This window comes from Xyrauchen texanus, chromosome 45 (assembly GCF_025860055.1).
Source record: "Xyrauchen texanus isolate HMW12.3.18 chromosome 45, RBS_HiC_50CHRs, whole genome shotgun sequence".
Lineage (NCBI taxonomy): Eukaryota > Metazoa > Chordata > Actinopteri > Cypriniformes > Catostomidae > Xyrauchen > Xyrauchen texanus.
In genome coordinates this window covers 17,112,988-17,135,796 of record NC_068320.1, presented here as the reverse complement: position 1 = coordinate 17,135,796, position 22,809 = coordinate 17,112,988, and the positions used below count along the sequence as shown (strand labels likewise).

Sequence of the window (22,809 nt, the reverse complement as noted above, 5' to 3'; positions counted from 1 at the left end):
ACTCAGAACTCCAGGGGTAGTAGTCAGCGTCAATACTGGCTGAGCTACCCAGGCCCCCTATTTAGAGGTTTTAAGTTATAAAACTTTGAAATTATTTTCTTTGAGCATCACAGTTCAGATCGTTCAACTAGAGCATTTTGGACATCAACATCGCATTCCGAATTTGTCTAGGTAGGCAGCTCACTAGTAGGTTTTGAAAAACAGCCACACTCTCACTTGTATCCTCTCATAGACCGCAGTGTCTGTAGTCTCAACTCCTCCCTCCTGCAGAAGCGAGCAGCACCACCATTCAAACCCATCCAAACTCAAGGCATGAGCGTTTGCTCTTCCCCGCACAGCTGCTGCTGATCATCTGCCTGCAAAACAAACTCTGGACCGCTGTGGTTTACTTTATTCCCCTATTTACCTCCAAAAACGAGGCGGACTAAATAATTCTGGCCCTAAACACACACACAAGTGGTTTCCCTGACTGCAAACATGGCGAGTGCCTCCTACCACATCTCTAATCTTTTGGAGAAAATGACATCCAGCGACAAGGATTTCAGGTCAGTAGTGACGCACATGTCAAGATTGAGTGTTAGAGTGCATGCATGTGCATTCAGAAGGCTTGTGATTGTGTTCAAATGTTTTAAATAGAAAAGAGTAGATCGCAGAAAGTTTTAGGCCGCGAATAGCGCGACTGTTGTTTAGCTAGTTAGCTTCGCACGTCAGACAGCTTTAATTTCGTTTTTAAGGTGTTTGTGGATGTTTGTAAAACAACAGCGTACATTAAATGAACGGACATAGCTTGTTGATTGTCTTCGCTTGTTGGAATAGAAGCTGGCAAGAGTGTTTGAGAGGTTTATGAATGAATGTTAGCCGGTGGAGCTAGCGTGTTAGCCGAATAGCTTTAGCAGCTCGCCTTAATTTCAATGAACTCGGACAATTTTGATCCAACAAACTAGTACTTTGTATTAAACTATTTCCGAAACGTGCATAAAAAGTAATTTTGACAATGCAAATGGTCTGTTTTATGCTGTTTCCAACCTCGTGGCTAATGGTACTAGCGGCATTGCCTGCCAACTTGTCATAAGAGCACGTCCGCGATACGTGTGCATGAAATGACACTATCAAACTAACTTTAGTTTAGGGTTTCTACGGTGTTACCGGTTTTTCTCGGTACAAGGGACAACACTGGTGTGAAATGTTATACCGGTGGGAACATTGTGGAACTTCAAATATCAGTAAAATAGCCTAACGAATAGAATAGCCTCAAATAAAGAATAGTTGCCTAATGAAGGGTTTGCGATCCATGATAAATGATTTCTAAATAACGCATTGAAGGCCATATCAAATGACACAGGCAGCAAAGTACGCTCACTGACAGAAGACGTTTAATTGCAGGTATCGAATATAATGTGCATGATAGACGTCTGTATTTTTATTACGTTTTTAAGAACAGATGACAGAAAAGACGTCTGTGCTCATGCTATTTTAATTGCTTGTTTCGTTTGAAGTGCAGTTTGGTTTAAGTTTTGTATTACAAAATTGTATTACATTTTTAGTGCAATATCACTAAAGCAAGAATATTAATCGATCCCAATTAAGATGTAATTGGATATTGTGCTATATATTTAAATAAAAATATCGTGAACATATTTTTTGCATATCGCCAAGCCCTAGGAGGGAACAAAACAAATGTATTCACACATTTAATGTAATTTCTCTTCAGAAGCAGCTAAACTGGGTCCTGGAATGAAAGGTAGTAAAACACCAATATTAAACCCACAACGACCCACAATAATTGATGAATTTGTCTGGACAACTAAATACCCGACCAGTAGTCCATGATGGAGAGAATGCACAGATGAAGTATGTTTGTTGCCAAAGAGATGTTGCCCTTCACAACTGTTGAAAAGTCATCTTTCAAAAAGCTGAACAACACACATTTTAATTGCACTTAATTTCTTTCAGTTTCATTTGAATTTTTTTGTTAAAATAAATACAAGTTTGAAATCAAGCTGCCTTGCATTATTGTGTAGGATATTGGTTAATGCAAATTACCCCATAGTACCACTTAGTGTCCAACCAGCGGTAATACCAATGTTAGTTGGTTTGAACGTGAACACCGCATCTGTGTGAAAATTATGATACCGTGGCAAGTCTACTTTAGTCATAATCAGAGAGTGCTTAATATCTGATACATCTTTAATGCAGAGCGATCAGGATCTTTGAGCATCTAGAATATGCCACTTCTGAATATGACTATTCAAGTAGGAAAGGCTTTTATTTATAAAAAAAAAAAATAATTAAAAAAACTGGTCAAGGAAGCATATTTGTTCCATCAATTTCCAAGGTGTTAATCAATGAATGAACAAATGTAGATCTCCCCCTTATAATGTTCTAAATGTCAATGCAGAAATTGCATGGCTAGATTCCTCCACTTGCTTATTAACTTGTCACTCTGGGGTCTGTCTCTGATCTGAACATGGTTGATATGCTGTCAAGTCTAGTCTAGCACTGGGAAATTGTTTGCATTTGCAGACATTTTCTGAGTGATCAATACTGCTACTGTATTGTTGATTTTTCTTGCAAGGGGGATTCCCTTCAGTGATGTAAGTTGATAAATATACAACAGCTGCTGTCTTGAGGTTAAAGGTTTATCTGTTTTCTATCCAACAGTTTTGAATACTAATATGAACATGAATACTTATGCAGTCAACGGATCAGATTCCCAGAGTCTTTGCTGCCTGTCATCCATGTCAAACTGCTAGCAGTTCCTATTCCAGCTCTACCCCCTGGGAAAATTTTGCTTAGGCATCATTCTAGGTCTTCTCTGTGCATCTGTGGATGAGTTTGGGTTTTCTTTTTTCTCTCACCCCGCTCTTGGAGCGTATGCGTCTCATGCATTATTCATTCTTTCTTGAGCTCTCTCGGTAAAAAAAGATTCAATGCATTCAAATATATGCCAAAGCAGCCAAACTGAGGACTATGTGTGTTTTTCAGATGGCACGTAATGAGGTATGCAGAAAGTTTTGGCTCACGTCAAAGATAAGGTTCAAGTGCAGTGGCTTTGATGTTGGAACCCAAAGTCATTTTAATCTACTCCAGTTTGAGCTAAAAAGTGGATTATGAATTTAGCAAACCATGACAAGTGAGACGAAAAAGCAAAAATGCTTCACTCAGCCTGTTAGTCTGACAAAATGCCTGCTAGCATTTAGGACCAGCAACCACATACAGCTGGTTATCACCTTGGGGTTATAGGCAAAGTTTTCCCAAGCAAAATGGATAATTTTTCATTTCAATCTGTTATGATAGTGCTGAATTGATGTGAAACATCCCCTCTCTATGCCCCGTTCATACCGCCAGTGACACACAACAAAAAAGCAACAAGATATCATTCATTTTCAATAACCTAGTTTCTATCCACTTTTTGCACTTTGTTATTGGCAAATTGAATATGCGTAAACATATCAGCTTGTTTCCATTCAAATGGGCTTTTATCGATAAAAATGGTGTGCGTGATGACGTCATGCTTAAACACTTTGTCACATAAGTTTTGGTTTATTGCAAAAGAAATCTGCCTTTAAGCTGTTTCAATACAGAATTGTATGTATATCGCTAATTGTGTAGGCCATACCTTTCACCTCCCAGATGTCCCTAATTTATTTGTCTCCCGAAGTCTTGCCTTGCCTATTGACACAATTAATTGAAATTAGCCAGTTTACTGTCATTTTAATTTCACAAATAAATGCAGTTGTAGGAATTGCAATGAAAAGGGAGCTGTTGCCCTTCTTATAGGACTGTAGAATTGGTCCTGATGTTGCGCTTATCGCAGGTTGCCACTGGTTCCAACCCAAAAGCGAATCGTCATGGCCCTTTTCAAGCTGAATACCTGCACCAAGTAGTGGGGGGAACTTTCCGGTCTTTGTATAACAACCATCCATCTATCAAATGCCATAATGGTGTCAACAGCAAGACAGAGAAGTTATAATATTGTGAGGGATTTCACTGTTGAGTAACATTTGTCTGTAACCCCATACATAGATCTAGATAAAACAATGTGTGAAAAACCATATCAGAAACTGTCAGCATTCTGAGTGAGTTTAATTCATACTTTGATAGATTGTTGATCATAATAATATATGATACAATAAGCACTGCTTCAGATTATATATAACACTCCCCTGCAGACTGTTAATTTTTAGAGCCAAGAGAACTTACTCCTTGTCGAATTAGAATAATATCTCATTTTTACCGGTCCACCAATAATGTTAAAGCGATTGCAGTAGGAACGGCCACAAACGACATACAGTGCTGTGAAAAAGTATTTGCCCTCATCCTGATTTCTTGTGTTTTTGTGTATATCTCATAACATTTTTTCAAAAACTCAAACAAAATCTAACATAAAACAAAGACAATCTGAGTAAACACAAAATAGATTTTTAAAATGGATTACGTTATTTATTGAAGCAAAAAAATTATCCAATACCAACTGGGTATGTGTGAAAATATTTGTCCCCTTAGTTACTAAATCTATGAAACTGCATTCATAATGGGGTTCAGCTGGACTAGACACACCCAGTCTGATTACTGCCAGCCCTGTTCAATCAAATCAACACATAAATAAACTTTTGCAGCAGCAAGAAGTTAGTTAAAAGGTCTCGCAGGGTAGCGCACTATGCCAAGGTCGAAAGGAATTCCAGATATGATGAGGAAAAACGTGATATAAATACATAAGTCTGGGAAGGGTTACAAAGCTATTTCAAAGGCTCTGTGACTCCAAATAACCACAGTGAGAGCCAGGAGAAAATTTGGTGCAGTAGTGAACCTTCCCAGAAGTGGCCCACATTCCATATTCCTCCAAGAGCACAGTGACGACTTATCCAGGAGGTCACAAAAAGCTAAGGACAACATCCTAACTGCAGGCCTCTCGCATCCATAAAGGTCACGGTTCAAGACTCCACTATCAGAAAGTCACTGGCCAAAAATGCCATTCATGAAAGCATGGTGAGGCAAAAACCCACTGCTAGCCCAGAAGAACATTAAGGCTCATCTGAATTTTGACAAAACACACCTTGATGATCCACAAACATTTTGGGATAATTTTCTGTGGACTGATAAGTCGAAAGTGGAACTGTTTGGAAGACAGGGGTCTTGTTACATCTTGCTTAAATAAAGCAAAGAATTCCACAAAAAGAACATCGGACCTACGGGCAAGCATGGTGGTGGTAGTGTGATGGTGTGGGGATGCTTTGCTGCTTCAGGAAATAATTGAGCGAAACATGAATTCTGCTCTCCCAGAAAATTCTAAAGGAGAACATCTGGTCATCAGTCCGTGAGTAGAAGCTCAAGTGCAACTGGATTATGCAGCAAGACAATCATCCAAAGCATAGGCGTAATTCCCCCTCAGAATGGCTCAAAAGAAGCAAAATTTTGAGATGTTGTGGCAGAACCTTAAACGGGCAGTTCATGCTTGAAGACCCTCCAATGTGGCTGAACTAAAGACTGATTTCCAGTTATCGGAAGCATTTGGTTGCAGTTGTTGCTGCTGAAGGTGGCACAACCAGCTATTAAGTTTAATGGGGCAGTTTGTTTTTCACATGGGTGATATAGGTGTTGGATAACTTTTTTGCTTCAATAAATAACAATCATTTAAAAATTGTATTTTGTGTTTTCTCAGATTGCCTTTGTTTTATGTTTGTTTTGTTTAAATTTGTAAAACAATTTAGTATATGAGATACACAAAAAAGAAGAAATCAAGATGGGGCAAATATTTTTTCACAACACTGTACAGTTTAGTGACTAGCGACAATATCCCGTTTACAATATGTGAACAGGGCTTAAGTGTGTCACTGTCTAGGCCATCAGGAACACCTCTGGAAAGTGTCCTGCAACTACTAGTCATTACTCGGATTGTTTCAGACATAAAAGTCAAAATGAAAATGTTGCCAATGCATTTGAATTCCATAGTGTCATGTGCTTCCAAGTGAAAAAGTATATTGAACTAGAAAGAAATATTGGACAGGCTTGGTTTGATTCATTGCTGTTTCTGATTCTAATATGCATTTTGGGTCAGAGGTTTAAAATTGAGACGTCTTCATTTCTGTGCACAGTGCACACCATGACTAAGGGCTTCTTCATTCCCTCAGATTCATGGCCACCAATGACTTGATGTCTGAACTGCAGAAGGACTCCATAAAGCTGGATGACGATAGCGAACGGAAGGTAGTCAAAATGATCCTCAAGCTCTTGGAGGACAAGAATGGTGAAGTTCAGAATCTGGCTGTAAAATGGTGAGAATTTTGTTCATCATTAATTTATTTCTGTGCTGATGCTGTCAAAACATCTCTTGCTTAATGTGTTTTGAGTTTGACCTTCATTTTCCTCTTTATGAGAAATAGTTTTGTGCCATAGTTATTTAGTGAGAGTTGTCTTTATATTTAACCTAGATAGTTTTGAAGGGATTGCATGATTAATCGCCTGCAGTAATCTCGGTCTCTGGCTTGATTTTGTCTATGTACTGAAATGCAAATTTGCTTGCAGTGACTCTTAAACCTGATGTCAGTTGAAGTCATCTTGCGATTTGATTAAGATAAACTGTCCTAATTGCTTCAAAGAATTAAATCATTATGTACCATTTTGTAGTAAAGGGTCCAGAGTTTATTTTTGCAAGAGATCCAACCTATTCATTCATTGTAGATAAAAAGGCAGCATTGTGTAGATTACCTTAAAAACCTTTGTTTTTTTGTTGCAGTTTGGGCCCACTTGTAAGCAAAGTGAAGGAGTACCAGGTTGAAACCATCGTTGATACATTGTGCACTAACATGTTATCAGATAAGGAGCAGCTTAGAGATATTTCCAGCATTGGCCTCAAGACGGTGATCGGAGAGCTCCCGCCAGCATCCAGTGGTAAAATCACATGTTTTCCCTGCTTATTGTTCCATTGGTATCAGTGCAAACATTTCAAGCATTTTTCTCTGTCATGTGTTGAAGAGGACAGAGAAATCCTTCTCGTATGAAAGGAGCTATTTTTGAACTTGTATTTACATTTATTAATTTAGCAGATGCTTTTATCCAAAGTGAATTACAACTAAGGAAAACAGCAAAAGCGATTAGTCCTTAGGAGGCAATAACATGAGAAGTGCTGCAGTGGAGAGATTACGAGGTAGGGAGTAAGGTGAAAGAATAGAGTGAGAATTTGTTTGAGTTTTATAGGAATAAATAAGTGCGTAAGATGTTTCTTGAAAGTAAAAAGAGAATCAGCTGCTCGGGTGGAGTTCAGAAGGTTGTTCCACCAGCAAGAAACAGTGGAAGTGAAAGTATTTTTTATTTTTTTTGCCTATGTGAGATGGCACCATGAGGTGCCATTCATCCGCTGATTGCAAGCTTCTGGATGGTACATAGACTCGAGGTAGTGAGTGTAGATAGGGGGACTGAACCAGTGGCTGTTCTGTAAGCAAGCATCAACACCTTGAACCTGACATCAGCAACCTTTGGCAGCCAGTGCAGTTTGATGAAAAGAGGCATGACATGCGCTCTTGGGCTCGTTGAAAACCAAACATGCCGCCACGCTCTGGATCAATTGCAAAGGTTTTAGTGTACACGCAGGAAGTGTTGCCAGAAGATCATTGCTGTAGTCCAGTCTAGATATGACTAGAGCATGGACAATAATTTGTGTAGCATGCTTGCATAGAAAAGGTCCTATTGGTGGACAGTGCAGATTTGCATGATTGGTCTTTGCAATGTGGTCCATGAAGTTCAGCTGATCATCAAACACAACCCCAAGATTTCTGACCATCCTGGATGGTGTAAATGTTGACAAGTATAGCTGAATGGTGAAGTTATGAACTATGAGCAATCTTCCCTGATAAAGGAATGGTTCACCAAAAAATGAAAATTCTCTAATCTATTCACCCTCATATTGGTTCATAGATGTTTTTTCTGTGGAACATAAAGTAAGATGATTGCTGAATGACAAATTCTGTCACTGTTCACTTTCATCATATGGAAAAAAGATGCAGTGAATATTAATGGTGGCTGACACTGTCATTATGCCTAACATCTTTTGTGTTCCACAGAAAATAGAAAATCAAGGATTTGGAAGAGCATGTGTAAGTAAATAATGACAATTAAAATTTTTGAGTGAACTCCCTTTAATCCATGTTTCTTTTTACTTTAGGCTCTGCTCTTGCTGCTAGCGTTTGCAAAAAGATTACAGGCCGCCTCACAAGTGCCATTGCCAAGCAGGAGGATGTGTCAGTTCAGCTGGAAGCATTGGACATCATGGCAGATATGCTGTGCAGGTATGTCAGACCAGCCATGTGATTGCTTCTTTTGTTAGGACCCAGTTGTGTTCATAAGAGTGTAAAAGTTACTGCCAGGTAAGTTCTTCAAGTTTATGCATACATAAAAGTGCATCTCCCCTATGTAACATTAAGGACGTCTCAGTTGTCCTTTTCTTGTAATATACTTGTATTATTATTTGTATATTTTTCTTGAATATACTTGTAAATGACAAATGGTCTGCACTTATTTAGCGCCTTTTTAACCTTAACGGTATTCGAAGCGCTTTACACTGTGACTCATTCACCCACACATTCATACACCAATGGTGGTGGAGCTGCCATGCAATGCGCTAGCCTTCCATTGGGAGTCAAAGACACTCCGGCATGTGGAGTGGTGTGGGCCTAGATTCGAACCAACAACCCTGCGATTAGTGGCCAACCTGTTCTAACAACTGAGCCACAGCCCCCCCTTGTCAGTTTAGATACTGGCGTTCAGCTCTGTTTGCTCATTTTGAATGTGATGTTGGTGAATTAATTGTAAGCATGAGAATGGTGAGAAGTGTCTGTCCAGGGTATAGAATAAATGTTAATTTAATGCAAATTAAATTATTAGAGCTGTTTTAATAATAATAATAATAATAATAATAATTCATTTATTATTAGTGCGCATGCTCCAGACATGTTTGGCCGTGGTGCTCATGTGGACGTGCAGGTTCGAGTTTAGCCTGCAACATCTCATTCCTATAATGTTCTGCCATTCTCCACATATGTAGTAGATCTGGGTATTCTATGAATACAGGTAATTTGCAAACTGTGCACAGTATCTATACTATATACTGCAGAAATATTAAGAGTAGTATGCTATTTCAAAAACAGTCTTGGCCTGATAAACAGGAAGAAATCCAAGAAAAGTGGTCAGTATGTGGCCTCTCCAATGAACCCTTTGCTTGAATATCTGACATTGTTTGTGTGCATTCATCCAGACAAGGAGGCCTCTTAGTGAATTTCCATCCTTCCATTCTGAGCTGTCTGCTGCCTCAGTTGACGAGTCCTCGCCTGGCAGTACGAAAGAGGACCATCATTGCCCTGGGACATCTGGTCATGAGCTGCGGAAACCTGGTCTTTGTGGACCTCATCGAGCACTTGCTGTCCGAGCTTTCACGCAACGAATCCATGTCAACCACACGCACTTACATACAGTGCATTGCTGCCATCAGCAGACAGGCTGGTCACAGAATTGGTGAGGATTTCCCATTGTTGCAGACCTCTAAGTTAACTTAATGTCTTCAGAGTTCAAGACCTCATCTCAGCTACTCCTAAGTGCTGAAAGCTGTTTTAGTGAGCACTTATTGAGCCATCAGCTGTGATCTTCTCAAGGCAGCCATTCGTTTCTCACTGATCCTGTAATTTGGCCTCCACAAAAGCAAACCGAAGCATCTTAAAAGGTTTTTAATGAAAATGGCTAAATTATTACAAAAACTGCTTTGAAGAAGACGCAATGTAAATGCATTTGTGGAATGATCTCCCCTTCGGTATTGCATCTGACTGCAGTGCTTCATGATTTGCTCATGCAGTCTTGGGTCCTTTTATTGTGATAGAAAATGTTTCACTCAAGATTGAGGTCACCAGCATTGACACTGATTCTTGATTACATTTTACTTTATGATTGCTTATATTGATGAGAAGTCATTCAGGCCAGTGTGCAGAAAGATGGTGTATGTATAAGTTTGGCATTGACGTAAAGGATTTTAACATCATTAACTTTCTTTATTGTAATGATTCGTTAAGCATGTATAAGGTATACATGCAACAGTTAGTTCTGGTCCTCTAATTTGATTGGACAAACAGTATTCCAAGAGTCTGTGCATTGCTCAGACACAATGTTTGATCCTGCTTTTGAAACTACATTTTCGAAGTAAATATAAAACAGATGGCCTTGTTGTGTCTAAAATGACAGTTACTTTCGCTGGTTTTATTGTTTATAGAACTGTTGTATAAAAATCATATCACAATACAAACATGCTGGTATCTACAAACAAATTATTCAGTATTACTGCACTCTTGCTTGTGTTGATGGGTGGTGGGGAGGGGGTATAGGCTTAAAGTCAACTCTCCTTGAAGTTTGACCGAACAGATTGTTCCATCTCCTGACATTCTGGCAATCTCCAATTTGGTCGTTATTACCTGTCACCTTGTCATCCACGTTGTCCCATTGCTGTGCTGTCAAGGCAAGCCATTTTGCACAAATGAAATGAAGTGAAAAGTAATTTAGGTTTGCTGCTGTGGTGCTCCGTTCCCCCATCAACCAATTATCTCTCACGTTTGATGAAACAAAGACAGCTGGAATTAAGATGCGCTAGATTACTTCAGTAGAATGCACTCAAAGCTATTTTGCAGCTATCTTTTGCGCTACTGTTTTAATTACGTTTTTTTCCATCTTGAGATTATTTCGGTTGTGCTAAAAACTGAGAACAGTTCTCCAAAGTCATTTATTTCTCCATGGATTATTAATGCAGTTTGATGTTACATCTTTGCTACCCAATGTTTGTGTAGTGATGGTAATTGTATATAAACATGCTGGTTCCATCTCTGCAGGTGAGTACTTGGAGAAGATCATCCCATTGGTGGTGAAATTCTGTAACATTGATGATGATGAATTGAGGGAATACTGCATTCAAGCATTTGAGTCTTTCGTAAGGAGGTAAGTCTACATCTAATGATAAATGATACCAGTCAAAGCTTCCCCTTTGAAACTGTGGTTACCTCATGAAGTTGGTTGAGAAAATGCCCAGAGTGTGCAGAGATTTAATCTAGGACATTTGGCTGCTCTGAAGAAGCTAAAATAAGAATAACAAGATAATGTTTATTGTGTGGAATGTTATTGCATACAGATCAGATGATTTTGCTATCATTCTAAAATGTGGAAAATGGTTGGGGGAAAATAAAAATGATTAGATGTGACTGAATGTGACTATATGCACATTTCAAATGTTTTAATCCTTGTACTCTTACAGCAGTTGTGGGAGCATTTCACACATATAGTGTTTGCCTCACATTTTCGCTTCTCTTGGGTTAAGTGGTCTTGTTGAGATTGATGTTTATTTCATAATTCACAGCAGGACTATAACAATGCGCATGTTATTAATTTGAAGGACAACTGTGTTTTCAGGAATTTAAAATGTTCTACATGTACACTAGTATTCTCAGTGGATGAGATGAATATAGCAAATGAATAACTATAACCTTGAAGCTTTTCTGTTGCAGCCTTTCCATGACTTGATGTGAATTAATTGCATAATTATACATAACGCAATCTCTCCTCCCTCTGGTTCCCAGGTGTCCGAAGGAAGTCTACCCACATGTCCCAACAGTCATTAGCATCTGTCTGAAGTACCTGACATACGACCCTAACTACAACTATGATGACGAGGATGAAGATGAGAATGCCATGGATGCCGACGGTGTAGATGAAGATTACCAAGGTATGAGGTGGGGCTCATTTCTCTTCTGAGGGAAGAATTTATTCTGTCTCCATACCCAAACAGTTCAATTTAGCTGTAAGTTATCATCTATGGATTGTGAGCTCTGGTGTGTGTCGGTCTCTGCTTTCTGAGTCAAAATCTCATAACATCAATAATGACATCCCTGTTTTTTTTCCTTCACCTTTTTGTGGGAATCTCGCTCAAAGATTAACATGAGGAATTAGGACATGAATATTATTATTGTGTTGTGTAATTATGTGTACATTTGATATGTAAATTGGTATATGTCTCGTCACTGTCATGACTGCTATGTTGCTCGGAACTGCACACAAGACTTTAACCCACTGTTGCACTTTTGTATATGATCGTGTGACAAAGTGATTTTGATTTGATGAGATGTTAGACATCTGCACAGACGCTTTGCCAGATCAAAAATCAGCTTGTTATATAAATTAATGAATGGTGGTGATTGGTCCAGTCTCACAGCTTTGAATAATGCTGAAGTCTTCATAGCCGTGAAATTGGCTCTATGATTGCATTTATGTTAGACAGATTGTCCTGTAATGTCCAGACAGTCTAAAATGTTTGCTTCCCTTTTGTCCACTTTGCCATGTTAGATATATTTCAGTCAACCAGGCACATTTTCCCTCTCTTAAATGCATGTACAGAGCATAATATGCCTAGTGTCTCTGAGAGCGGTTATGCATTTTAAGCATCTCTGAAGAACTAAGCGCCATTAGTGCTTTGAAGCACAAATAAGCTTAAATGTACTCAAAATTGCATTCAACAGTGAAAGTGTTGGGATGACGTGTCTCTTGTGGAAGCATGCTTGAAGAAATGTGGGTCGCTGCACTCTAGAATTTGACAGGAGCAGGCCATAATGACAAGCCCCTCTCCAAAAGCTTGAGTTTGAGATTCACTGTCTGAAAAAGACCGCCTTGATGTCTTTGGTCTGCTTGATCCTTTCTGGCATCAGTTTTATTCTCCGCCTTAACTCGATTTTCGTTTTCATCCATAAATCATATTAGTACCTATTTGCTGTTTTCTTCTCAATAATTGATCGTGCTGACTGCACACTAGCTTGTAAGCAGCCTTGTGGCTTACAGGTTTTGGCAGCAGATTTAAGGGAATATATATATTTTTTTGTTCTCTCTCAAGACCATGCTTTAGAAATCTGTGCTCCTTGTGTTACTGAAGAACAACATTTCTGCCCCATATATTGCACCGTGTCCTGAGTGTTGAAAAACATTTGAAGTACTGTTAGCTTGGAAACGAACTCTACCCATGCTGTTTAAGTCCTGATCTACAGTTCCTACATACAAGATCAGATAACGTAATTATGACGTGATGTACATTGGTGAATTTGGTTGGAAATATATAAGGCAATTCCAATTTTACAAAGATGGAAAGGTTTTTATTTTTAGGGCTTTTGCTAAATGAAGACAAAAGAAAGCACATTAGGTGTGTAAATTATGCTTTATATATTTTAGCTTTCTTGTTTTGCCACAGAGAATTATTGGAAATGTATCTTTTTGCACAATCCTGTCACCTCATAAACTGGTTTCATCAATATTCATCAACAGCCTATAAAATGAGTATAAACTAAATTGTACAGTCAACATTCACAAATATCAATAACAATTAGCTTCCAGCATTATTGATTTATCAACACATCCCCAACTCAGAGATTTGTGTCTCTCTAAGAAAATCCAGAGTTTCCCAATGGTAATTCATGTGTGCTCATCTTGTAAATATAATCACTCCAACATGACCGCAAAAGACACATACCCACATTATGCTTTCTATTGTTGCTATTAATAATGCTTAGCCCTGTAAACAGTATGCATCTTAACTGTTGGACTTGTATGCAGTTGGATTACGCAAATTAGCGACTGCTTCCAATTTCATCTAATTCATGTGACCCAACAGGAAGCGATGATGAGTACAGTGACGATGATGACATGAGCTGGAAAGTGAGGCGGGCGGCAGCAAAATGCTTGGACGCCGTGGTGAGCACACGGCACGAGATGTTACCAGAGTTCTACCGCACTGTTTCACCGGCGCTCATCGCCCGATTTAAAGAACGGGAAGAGAATGTAAAAGCAGATGTGTTCCATGCCTACCTGTCACTTCTCAAGCAGACACGCCCGGCCCAGAGCTGGCTCTGTGACCCAGATGCCATGGAACAGGGGGAAACTCCTCTCACAATGCTGCAAAGCCAGGTAGAGAAAGATACGCTTTTTTTTATTTATTTTTTTTTATCTTGAACAGCTAGTTTACACACAAATGTTTTTAGGTGTAGATTATGGCCTATGCATGTTTCCTCACCAAAAAATTTCTTGCACCACATCCTAACCAAGTGTGACATGACATAAATCCTATGTTCATCCAAATTTATCTGGTGCTTGGATTCTATTTTAATCTTGATGCGCTGTATAGCCCCGCCCACAGTGAAATCGCATCAGTTTAAAATGTTGCTCCATGTTGTTTCATATTATACATCAATTATGTTCTGATTGGCAGTTTAATTTTTCTTTTGTCTCTCCATGCATTCAGTAAGGACAGAAAAATGACTTGCATTCAGTGTCAGGGTTCCCCTAGTGATGGAAAATCTGCAAATGTCAGGGAATTTTAGAAGTTAATGTAAGAAAATAAAACATCACTAACAATTTCATAGTGAATATCTGGTTTTGCTCTGCTGTGAAAAATCTAATCAGCTATATATTGCTCTTTTGTGAGTGCAAATTATTTTGAAAAATCACTAAATGGTTGGAAATTAATTGGTCACAAAGTGTGGGAACCCTAGAGTGTTATCAAAGCAAATTACATCATGCAACACACTGTGAATTCTATTTGGTTATTAATAAGTATACTGGTTCCTTCAGATATAAGGGCCCAAGAGTGTGAAGTTTATTAATGGGGTTTGTGATGACAATATGGCATTTGTGGCTTTACAGGTGCCCATGATAGTGAAAGCATTGCACAAGCAGATGAAGGAGAAAAGTGTTAAGACAAGGCAGTGCTGCTTTAACATGCTGACAGAACTTGTGAACGTGCTACCAGGGGCCCTGACACAGCATATCCCAGTTCTTATCCCAGGTATGTGCCACAGGCCAGCTGCAGCATGTTGAAACAAGTAGTCATTCCTGCTGTGATCATATGCTTAATTCTTTAAAAATGTAATCAGCGTTACCTCTGTGACATTTAAAAAAAACAAAACACCAAAGGGTAAACCTTGAAATTTTAGTTCCCTCTGAGTTGAACATTTTATGTAGTCATTATGTGAAGTCTTTCCCCATATTACTTTTTAGGATTTAGAGTAACATTTGTGAATTTTGATGTTTTTGTTTTTTTTCTATCTAGGAATCATATTTTCTCTCAATGATAAGTCAAGCTCCTCTAACCTGAAGATAGATGCCCTTTCCTGCCTGTATGTGATCCTGTGCAATCATCAGCCTCAAGTTTTTCACCCCCATGTTCAGGCCATAGTGCCGCCTGTAGTTGCTTGTGTAGGTGATCCCTTTTACAAGATCACCTCTGAAGCCCTGCTGGTTACCCAGCAGGTGGTCAAAGTCATCAGGCCCCTGGATCAAACGGATGCATTTGATGCTTCGCCCTACATATCTGACCTCTTTGCGTGCACTATCAAAAGGCTAAAGGCAGCTGATATTGACCAAGAAGTTAAAGAGCGAGCTATTTCCTGTATGGGGCAGATTATTTGCAATCTTGGTGATAGCCTTGGAGCAGACCTACCAGGGACTCTCCACATCTTCCTAGAGCGTTTGAAGAATGAGATTACAAGGCTGACCACTGTCAAAGCTCTGACGCTTGTAGCAGGATCACCACTGAAGATCAATCTGAGGCCCATCTTGGGTGAAGCTGTTCCCATTCTGGCCTCATTCCTACGTAAGAACCAACGAGCTCTGAAGCTTAGTACACTGGCTGCTCTGGATATTTTGGTCAAGAACTACAGCGATAGTGTAACAACGGCCATGATTGATGCTGTGCTGGCTGAGTTGCCACCTCTTATCAATGAAAGCGACATGCATGTTTCCCAAATGGCTATCAGCTTCTTGACTACGCTTGCAAGAGTCCACCCAGACTCGCTGTCCAAGATAAGTGGCTCTATTCTGGCTGAACTCATTGCTCTGGTCCGTTCACCGTTGCTGCAAGGTGGTGCCCTCAGCGCCATGCTGGAATTCTTCCAGGCACTTGTAGCTACGGGAACTGCCAGCTTGGGCTACATGGACCTGCTACGTATGCTAACAGGTCCTGTGTATGCCCAGAGTGCAGCTCTAACCCATAAGCAGTCGTACTACTCCATCGCAAAGTGCGTGGCCGCTCTGACTCGTGCTTGCCCTAAAGAAGGCCCTGCAGTGGTGGGGCAGTTTATACAAGATGTGAAGAACTCCCGTTCCACTGACTCCATCCGATTGCTGGCTCTGCTTTCCCTGGGAGAGGTCGGCCATTACGTTGATCTCAGCGGCCAGCCAGAGCTGAAGACCGTCATCCTGGATGCATTCTCTTCAGCCAGTGAAGAGGTAAAATCGGCAGCCTCATACGCATTGGGCAGCATCAGTGTGGGAAACCTCCCGGAGTACCTTCCCTTTGTTCTGCAAGAGATCTCTGGCCAGCCCAAGCGACAGTACCTGCTTTTGCACTCTCTCAAGGAAATCATTAGCTCTGCCTCAGTAGCAGGTCTCAAACCATATGTGGAAAGCGTGTGGGTATTGCTGCTCAAACACTGCGAGTGTACAGAAGAAGGCACAAGGAACGTGGTAGCGGAATGTCTGGGCAAATTAACGCTCATTGACCCAGAGACTCTTCTGCCCAGGTTAAAGGGCTATCTGTTGTCAGGTGATTGCCAAACTGCTTAAAATGTATCAACTTTCTTTTCATTTTAAGTTTTATATTAGTACATGGAGGGTTTTAATTTACAAACTGTCATATCAATGCCTTTGAGTTTTGATTGAGATTTTCTCTTTTCTTTCCAGGATCATCTTATGCCAGGAGCTCTGTAGTTACGGCTGTTAAATTTACAATTTCTGATCACCCACAGACAATTGACCCTCTTCTTAAAAACTGCATAGGCAAGTACTTTTTAATCGGAAAATTCTCAGTTTGTTTCTACGCAGACATATCACTGTTCTCCCTTCCTCTTCAAGTTATCTAGATTAAGAATACTTTTCAATTTTTAGTGTCCAAGAGTTCAAATTTGCACCTACATTTCTGCTTATGCATTTTTATGCAAATAGCCTATAAATAAAATGTATTATATTCATTTTATATGTTCATTTCAAGCCATGCAAGTTAAGTGCACAGAGTGGTTTAATTTCCACCCCAATGTTTTTGCTATTTGTATTCTTTCCCAAAACATACTTTTTTAAATGTGTTTTTTAATTATAATGTAATTTGCCTACAATTTTAGGTGATTTCTTAAAAACATTGGAAGATCCAGACCTCAATGTACGAAGAGTTGCTTTAGTTACCTTCAACTCTGCAGCGCATAACAAACCCTCCCTTATTCGAGACCTGTTGGATACAGTTCTTCCTCATTTGTACAATGAGACCAAAGTGCGCAAGGAACTAATAAGAGAGGTAAACTGCTCTTTCTCCAAATCATTTAGCTGTTTTGGCCTTTATTTAAAGCCTTTATTCTTTTAAAACCCAGAGCTCAATTGCATTTGTCTCATTCTAGGTTGAGATGGGCCCATTCAAACACACAGTGGATGATGGTCTGGACATTCGAAAGGCTGCGTTTGAGTGCATGTATACGCTATTAGACAGCTGCCTTGATAGACTTGACATCTTTGAATTCTTAAACCATGTTGAAGATGGGCTTAAGGACCATTACGATATTAAGGTAAGACATCATGCCATGAATCTGCTTTTTGCCATGCAGATCAGGCAATGACCATAGAAGATGAATGAGTGAATTGATTAACAAAGAATCAATGTGTTGGCATATCAAAGACATAATGCATTGACAACAGATGAGATGGTCAAACTTTATTAAAAATCTACTTATTACCAGGTGTTTTCATATGATTATGAAGCCAGAGCATTAACTACCATTTTAATAAAAGTCTGTAAATTCAACTGGAGAAAATGCAGTATTTTCTATTTTATGTAAGAATGGTTTGCCCACACTTAAAGCTGGAAGTTGTATAGTTATCTTTCAATGTATCTATATAGTTGCTATGGACTACATAAAGTGGGTCCGCAGAATCATAACTCATAATAAAACTCTGTTATTTGTTTTCTCCATTCATTTCTTTGTAGATGCTGACATTCCTGATGCTGGCTAGGTTGTCTACTCTGTGTCCCAGTGCAGTGCTACAGAGGTTGGACAGACTTGTAGAGCCACTCAGGGCTACATGCACCACAAAGGTAAAAATTAAAATGGTGTGCATAAACACAGAACAGCCTCTGTTTGCTTTGACTACAATAGAAGTCAAAACATGGTCTGACATATGGGGATTTTCCACTGCATGGTACAACTCGACTCTGCTCGATTTTTGGGTCTTTTCCACTGTGGATAGTACCTCTTACCTGACCTCTTACTCGGTCGAGATTCCAAGCGAGCCGAGCCGATACTAAATGTGATGTCAAAATCCTGTAGATCATTGATTGATCAGGGAGAATCGTCACTACCAGCGTCACTGGATTTCCGACACGCGACATCAACCCGCTAGTTTTAAAGTTAGAGCGATAATATTATAATTTGTTCATGCAACTTTCGAATTGTGAAAAAAGAAATGGCTGTGCGCAAAACCACAGCATGGTCAATAAACGATGGTCCACTCGTTAGCGATGAACGAAGACGTGTATCAGCTGTTGGCCGCACACAGCTACCACCGGACCAACCAACCAACAGTGTAGGGAAAAGTAAAACAAAATTAATAAAAGTGACTACAGAACCATCAAGGAAATGTGGAAGTGGTTCGATCAAATGGACGCTATCTAAACCGGCGAGTAATGGGAGGGAGAGTGCACGGCTGGAGTCCACGATGGAGGATGGTACATTTTGTTGCGTTAACTCTATACTCTGCTTGAAAGCTTCACTTTATTTAGTTGACATCTACTGGAAGCTTGCTTCTAAAACAACCAGGCCAATTTAACTGTTACACTTGTGTAAAATCGCCACGCAACAACTGCTTTATGCAGCACAATGAGCTAGTAGCTAACAGCTAGCGGTTGTGATATTGTTTTGGTCAGTTTGTGTTGTGTTTAAGATGATGTCACGGCAGTAGAGGCGGCGCAACTATGACCACCAGCCTATAATCCCATCCACGTTGAGATGGCACTAAACTGCAGTGGAATTGCAAGATCGGAAATGTAAAGCGAGTAGAGCTGAGGCGTGTCGAACAGTAACATGCAGTGGAAAAGTGCCAATAGTGAGCTGTGGTGCTCATATTGATGAAGCTGTATTTACCCCATTTCTCTCTCCGCTGTCCCCATCAATACAAGTGGCAAAGGGGTCAAACAGTCAAAGTTGTGGCTTAGCAGTTAATGGTTTAATACTTTGAGGCATGGTGCTCAAATGGGTGACATGGGATTGAGTCCAGTCCTGATCAAATTCCCTCCTTTTGTCTCCATTTCCTGTCCCGCTAAAAAAAAGCTTAAATAAATAAGATAATAGCAAAAACAAAATCATTATACACCCTAACAGTTTTCATAATACACCTGTTCTTTTCTAGGTAAAGGCCAACTCCGTAAAGCAAGAGTTTGAAAAGCAGGATGAGCTCAAACGTTCAGCCATGCGAGCAGTGGTAGCCCTGCTAACCATCCCAGAGGCCGAGAAAAGCCCTCTAATGAGTGAGTTTCAGTCTCAGATCAGCTCCAACCCTGAGCTGGCCGCCATCTTTGACAGCATCCAGAGGGACTCCTCCAGCGCCAACATGGAATCCATGGACACTAGTTAAACGATGATGCCAACGACAGTGTGCCCCTCACCATCGCTCCCAAGAAAATACACAGATAACCAATCCTGGGGGACTCTTATATTGTTCCATGCATTGCACTGAATCAAAAAAGGAGGAAAACAAAAATCTAAAATCAAGAAAAGAAAAAAACTTATAAAAGTACAGACATTCATTCTCTTAAGCTTCAAAGCTTACTACCACATTCTTTGTGTTTTTCTATAAACAACAGGAAAATGTTTCAGTTGTTCACTGTTCTCCATTCCTTTTCCACCACTTTCTTTACTTACTTTTTTCCTGTTCATATTCATAACTCCAGAGGCTACATAAGTACCACCAAACACAGAGCTTTCAGAGGTGCAGAGCTAAGGGACTGTCTCGGTCACCTGAAATTGATGGTGTAGAAATGGACCGCAGTATTTGAGTTACCATGGGTGATTAATTTACATTCAAGGCTGCGGATGACTCAAATCGGGATCACAGGGGTAAACAATAGCACTCAATGAGTTTGAATGTTTAAGGACCATTTTTTTGTCATGTTTCTTATCAGACACGTTTTATTAGGTTTTTGTACAATTCAAATGTCATCTCTCTTGCCTCTTTTTACTGTTGACAACTGAAGTAGATAAGAGCGAGATAACAGTCTTAGATATATCCTGATGGGGTCTGGAGTAGTTAGACTTTTGAATGAATGATTGTTTCTTTTCACCATTGAATTTTATTACATTCCCATTGTCTGAAAAATTACGAGTCATCTGCTTTTCATGGGTCCATAGAAATGAGAATTCAGCTGCACATTATTTGCGTAATTTTATGTTTGGCTCAAGCAAATAGAGGTAAAATACAACATCAAACATTGTTATGAGGAAATATTTGCCCTGTATGAAACGCACATATGTGAATAAAACGACTGGAGAATACTCTCTCTTCAGGTACTCTATTCTGAAACAATAAGGGTGTTGCTTGGACTATTTAGATTTGATAGTTTGGTTCAAAATACCGACTTGTTTGAGGGGCTCGCCTGTAAAATTGTTTGGGAAATTTTCAGCGAGCTAGCTTTATTTACTGCAATCCTTTCAGTGTTGTGTTGGGTACAGTTCTCCAAGAATTTCTGAAAGTTGATGAATCTAACATCACCGTTCATCTCAACACACAGCAGAGCCACCTGCGAAAAGAGTTTGAATTCAATGCCCTGGAATCCATAATGTGTAAAGTACACAATCTAGGTTTATATAGTCATTTACACACTGCATTATACTTCCATTTGAAGTGTGACAGTACGGCAACATTGTTCAGTAAGAAATCAATAAAAAGGTCCATTGCTGCCTGCATCCTGTGTCAATTCATGGTCCTTCCAGTGCAGTTTCAACCATCATTGTCATATCGAACACTATCTTCAGATGGGCAGAAAGAAATACACACAAATATTTGTTTTTGAGGTTGTCCGAACAGAAGAAAAATGCATGTGTGCTGAAACTTAATTTATTACTGTGATAACTGATGTGAATATATTTGAATATATTGGAAATTGACTATCTAAACTAACATATTTGATGTCATCACTTGCAAAATGTGTCTGGTCAGTCCTACCGATCAGATTTTTTAGGAGTAAATAAGATTTTTGTGCAGTGTGAACGAAGCTGTACAATCTTTTATTTCAAGTTTAGTTGATCAACAATACGTAACCATCTGCAGAAAAATATCACTTTTTGCAGAAGCTGATGTGGGTGTGAATTATAATTGATTATAACCACAACATGGTGGAACTGACTTTGTGCAAGTAGAGAATAATTTTATGATTAACGATAATGAGATGAACTGGTCAGCTCTGATGTTTAGCCTTCCGACAGTCTGTTAATCATTAGAAAAACAAAGCAATACTGCAAAGGTCATCGACTCCATTTATGCATGGCGAACAAGCCCTGGCTATTCATTTTTATAAGCTCACAAATACTTAAAAATATCACTGTCATTATGCCACAGAGGACAAACATATCCTAATTTAAGGGCAGAAGAGTCTTCTTTGACAGGCCTTTGATCAGCTTCTAGGCTGCTGGAAGCATGAAAGTACATTAGCTATGTTTGGCGTAGCTTAAATGAACCCACTCCCAATTTGCACGCTAATGAGTCATACAAATGCTATTAAAGCCCAATTGTCAGCAGCCTGATTTGCATCAGAGGTGCAAGGATTAATGCATAGGGATGATAGTTTGCTCGTCAGGACGCATGTGGACCACCATACTAACCCCGTAAGTTCTTCGGTGTTAACATTAATTTTAAAGATGTCATACAGGCTTCACCATGGCCACATCTTTTGAAGTATAGGTCTCTGCAGAACAACAATGGATGTTTCCCAAATCTGTGGGTATTTTAAAAACTGGGATCGACATTTCTAAACTATCCAATTAAACTAGGGAATCTCAATGTAGTAAGCAAATCGTGTAAAGTGGTTGAAAAATGCCCACTGATTGGGAAAAGCCCATTTTTATTCTGCAGAGACATAAGTCTCCATCTTTTTAATGATCATCTCTAACTCATTCAACTGTATCTTATAGTTTGCCTTAAACATTAAGGTGAGACCTGTAGAAGTTTAGTAAGCAAGCAAGCTCTGCTAGTAATAAAGAAAATTCTTGTTCCATTGACTTGTGCACGTTTTTTAGTCAGGAATGTCCTGGGTTTTTATAATGGCAGTTTTGGATTTATGAGTAAAATAAGGTCTGTGGTAAACATTACTTGAAGAAAAGTAGATTTTTTGTTCTACAACATAAATTACACACTTTCATACCTCAAACCTAAATTTTGAAGCTGCTGTGTTTTTGCTTGAATGCAGCTTTATAATTCACATTTGAGGTATGATTGTGTTTATAATATATGTTGTAGGACATATCATTTTTACCACACCGTATTTCACTCATAAATCCAAAACTGCCAGTATAAAAACCCATTGGAATATTATGAGGGAACCCATAGCTCGATAATGCTAATTCTCTTTTGGGTTTTTGGACTACAACTTGAAAAGCTCTATAAGGCATTTTGTAGGTATTTTCTTGAAATCTGAGCAGCCTGACACAACAACACTGACTCAACGGGACCATCTGTTTGTTCTATCAACCATTTGTATCTTTGCTATTCTGTTTG

General features: G+C 39.4%; 1 protein-coding gene across 1 annotated transcript; it reads left to right on the top strand.

The window, feature by feature from the left end:
• Nucleotides 1-260: 260 nt before the first annotated feature.
• cand1 (cullin-associated and neddylation-dissociated 1) lies at nucleotides 261-21,021 on the top strand. Its single transcript, XM_052118858.1, has 15 exons — nucleotides 261-545; nucleotides 6,132-6,275; nucleotides 6,737-6,891; nucleotides 8,162-8,285; nucleotides 9,251-9,507; nucleotides 10,863-10,968; nucleotides 11,604-11,749; nucleotides 13,679-13,971; nucleotides 14,707-14,848; nucleotides 15,113-16,606; nucleotides 16,744-16,839; nucleotides 17,178-17,347; nucleotides 17,448-17,612; nucleotides 18,032-18,139; nucleotides 19,450-21,021. The coding sequence occupies exons 1-15, from the start codon at nucleotides 478-480 to the stop codon at nucleotides 19,672-19,674; spliced, it is 3,693 nt and encodes a 1,230-aa protein (XP_051974818.1). The 5' UTR covers nucleotides 261-477; the 3' UTR covers nucleotides 19,675-21,021.
• The last annotated feature ends 1,788 nt before the right edge of the window (nucleotides 21,022-22,809 follow it).

Excerpts from the sequence above, each read along its gene's own strand:
- cand1 (XM_052118858.1), top strand. The coding sequence starts at position 478 with ATGGCGAGTGCCTCCTACCACATCTCTAATCTTTTGGAGAAAATGACA. Across the intron at positions 8,286-9,250 it reads ATGGCAGATATGCTGTGCAG|ACAAGGAGGCCTCTTAGTGA; the intron begins GTATGTCAGACC and ends GCATTCATCCAG. Across the intron at positions 14,849-15,112 it reads TATCCCAGTTCTTATCCCAG|GAATCATATTTTCTCTCAAT; the intron begins GTATGTGCCACA and ends TTTTCTATCTAG.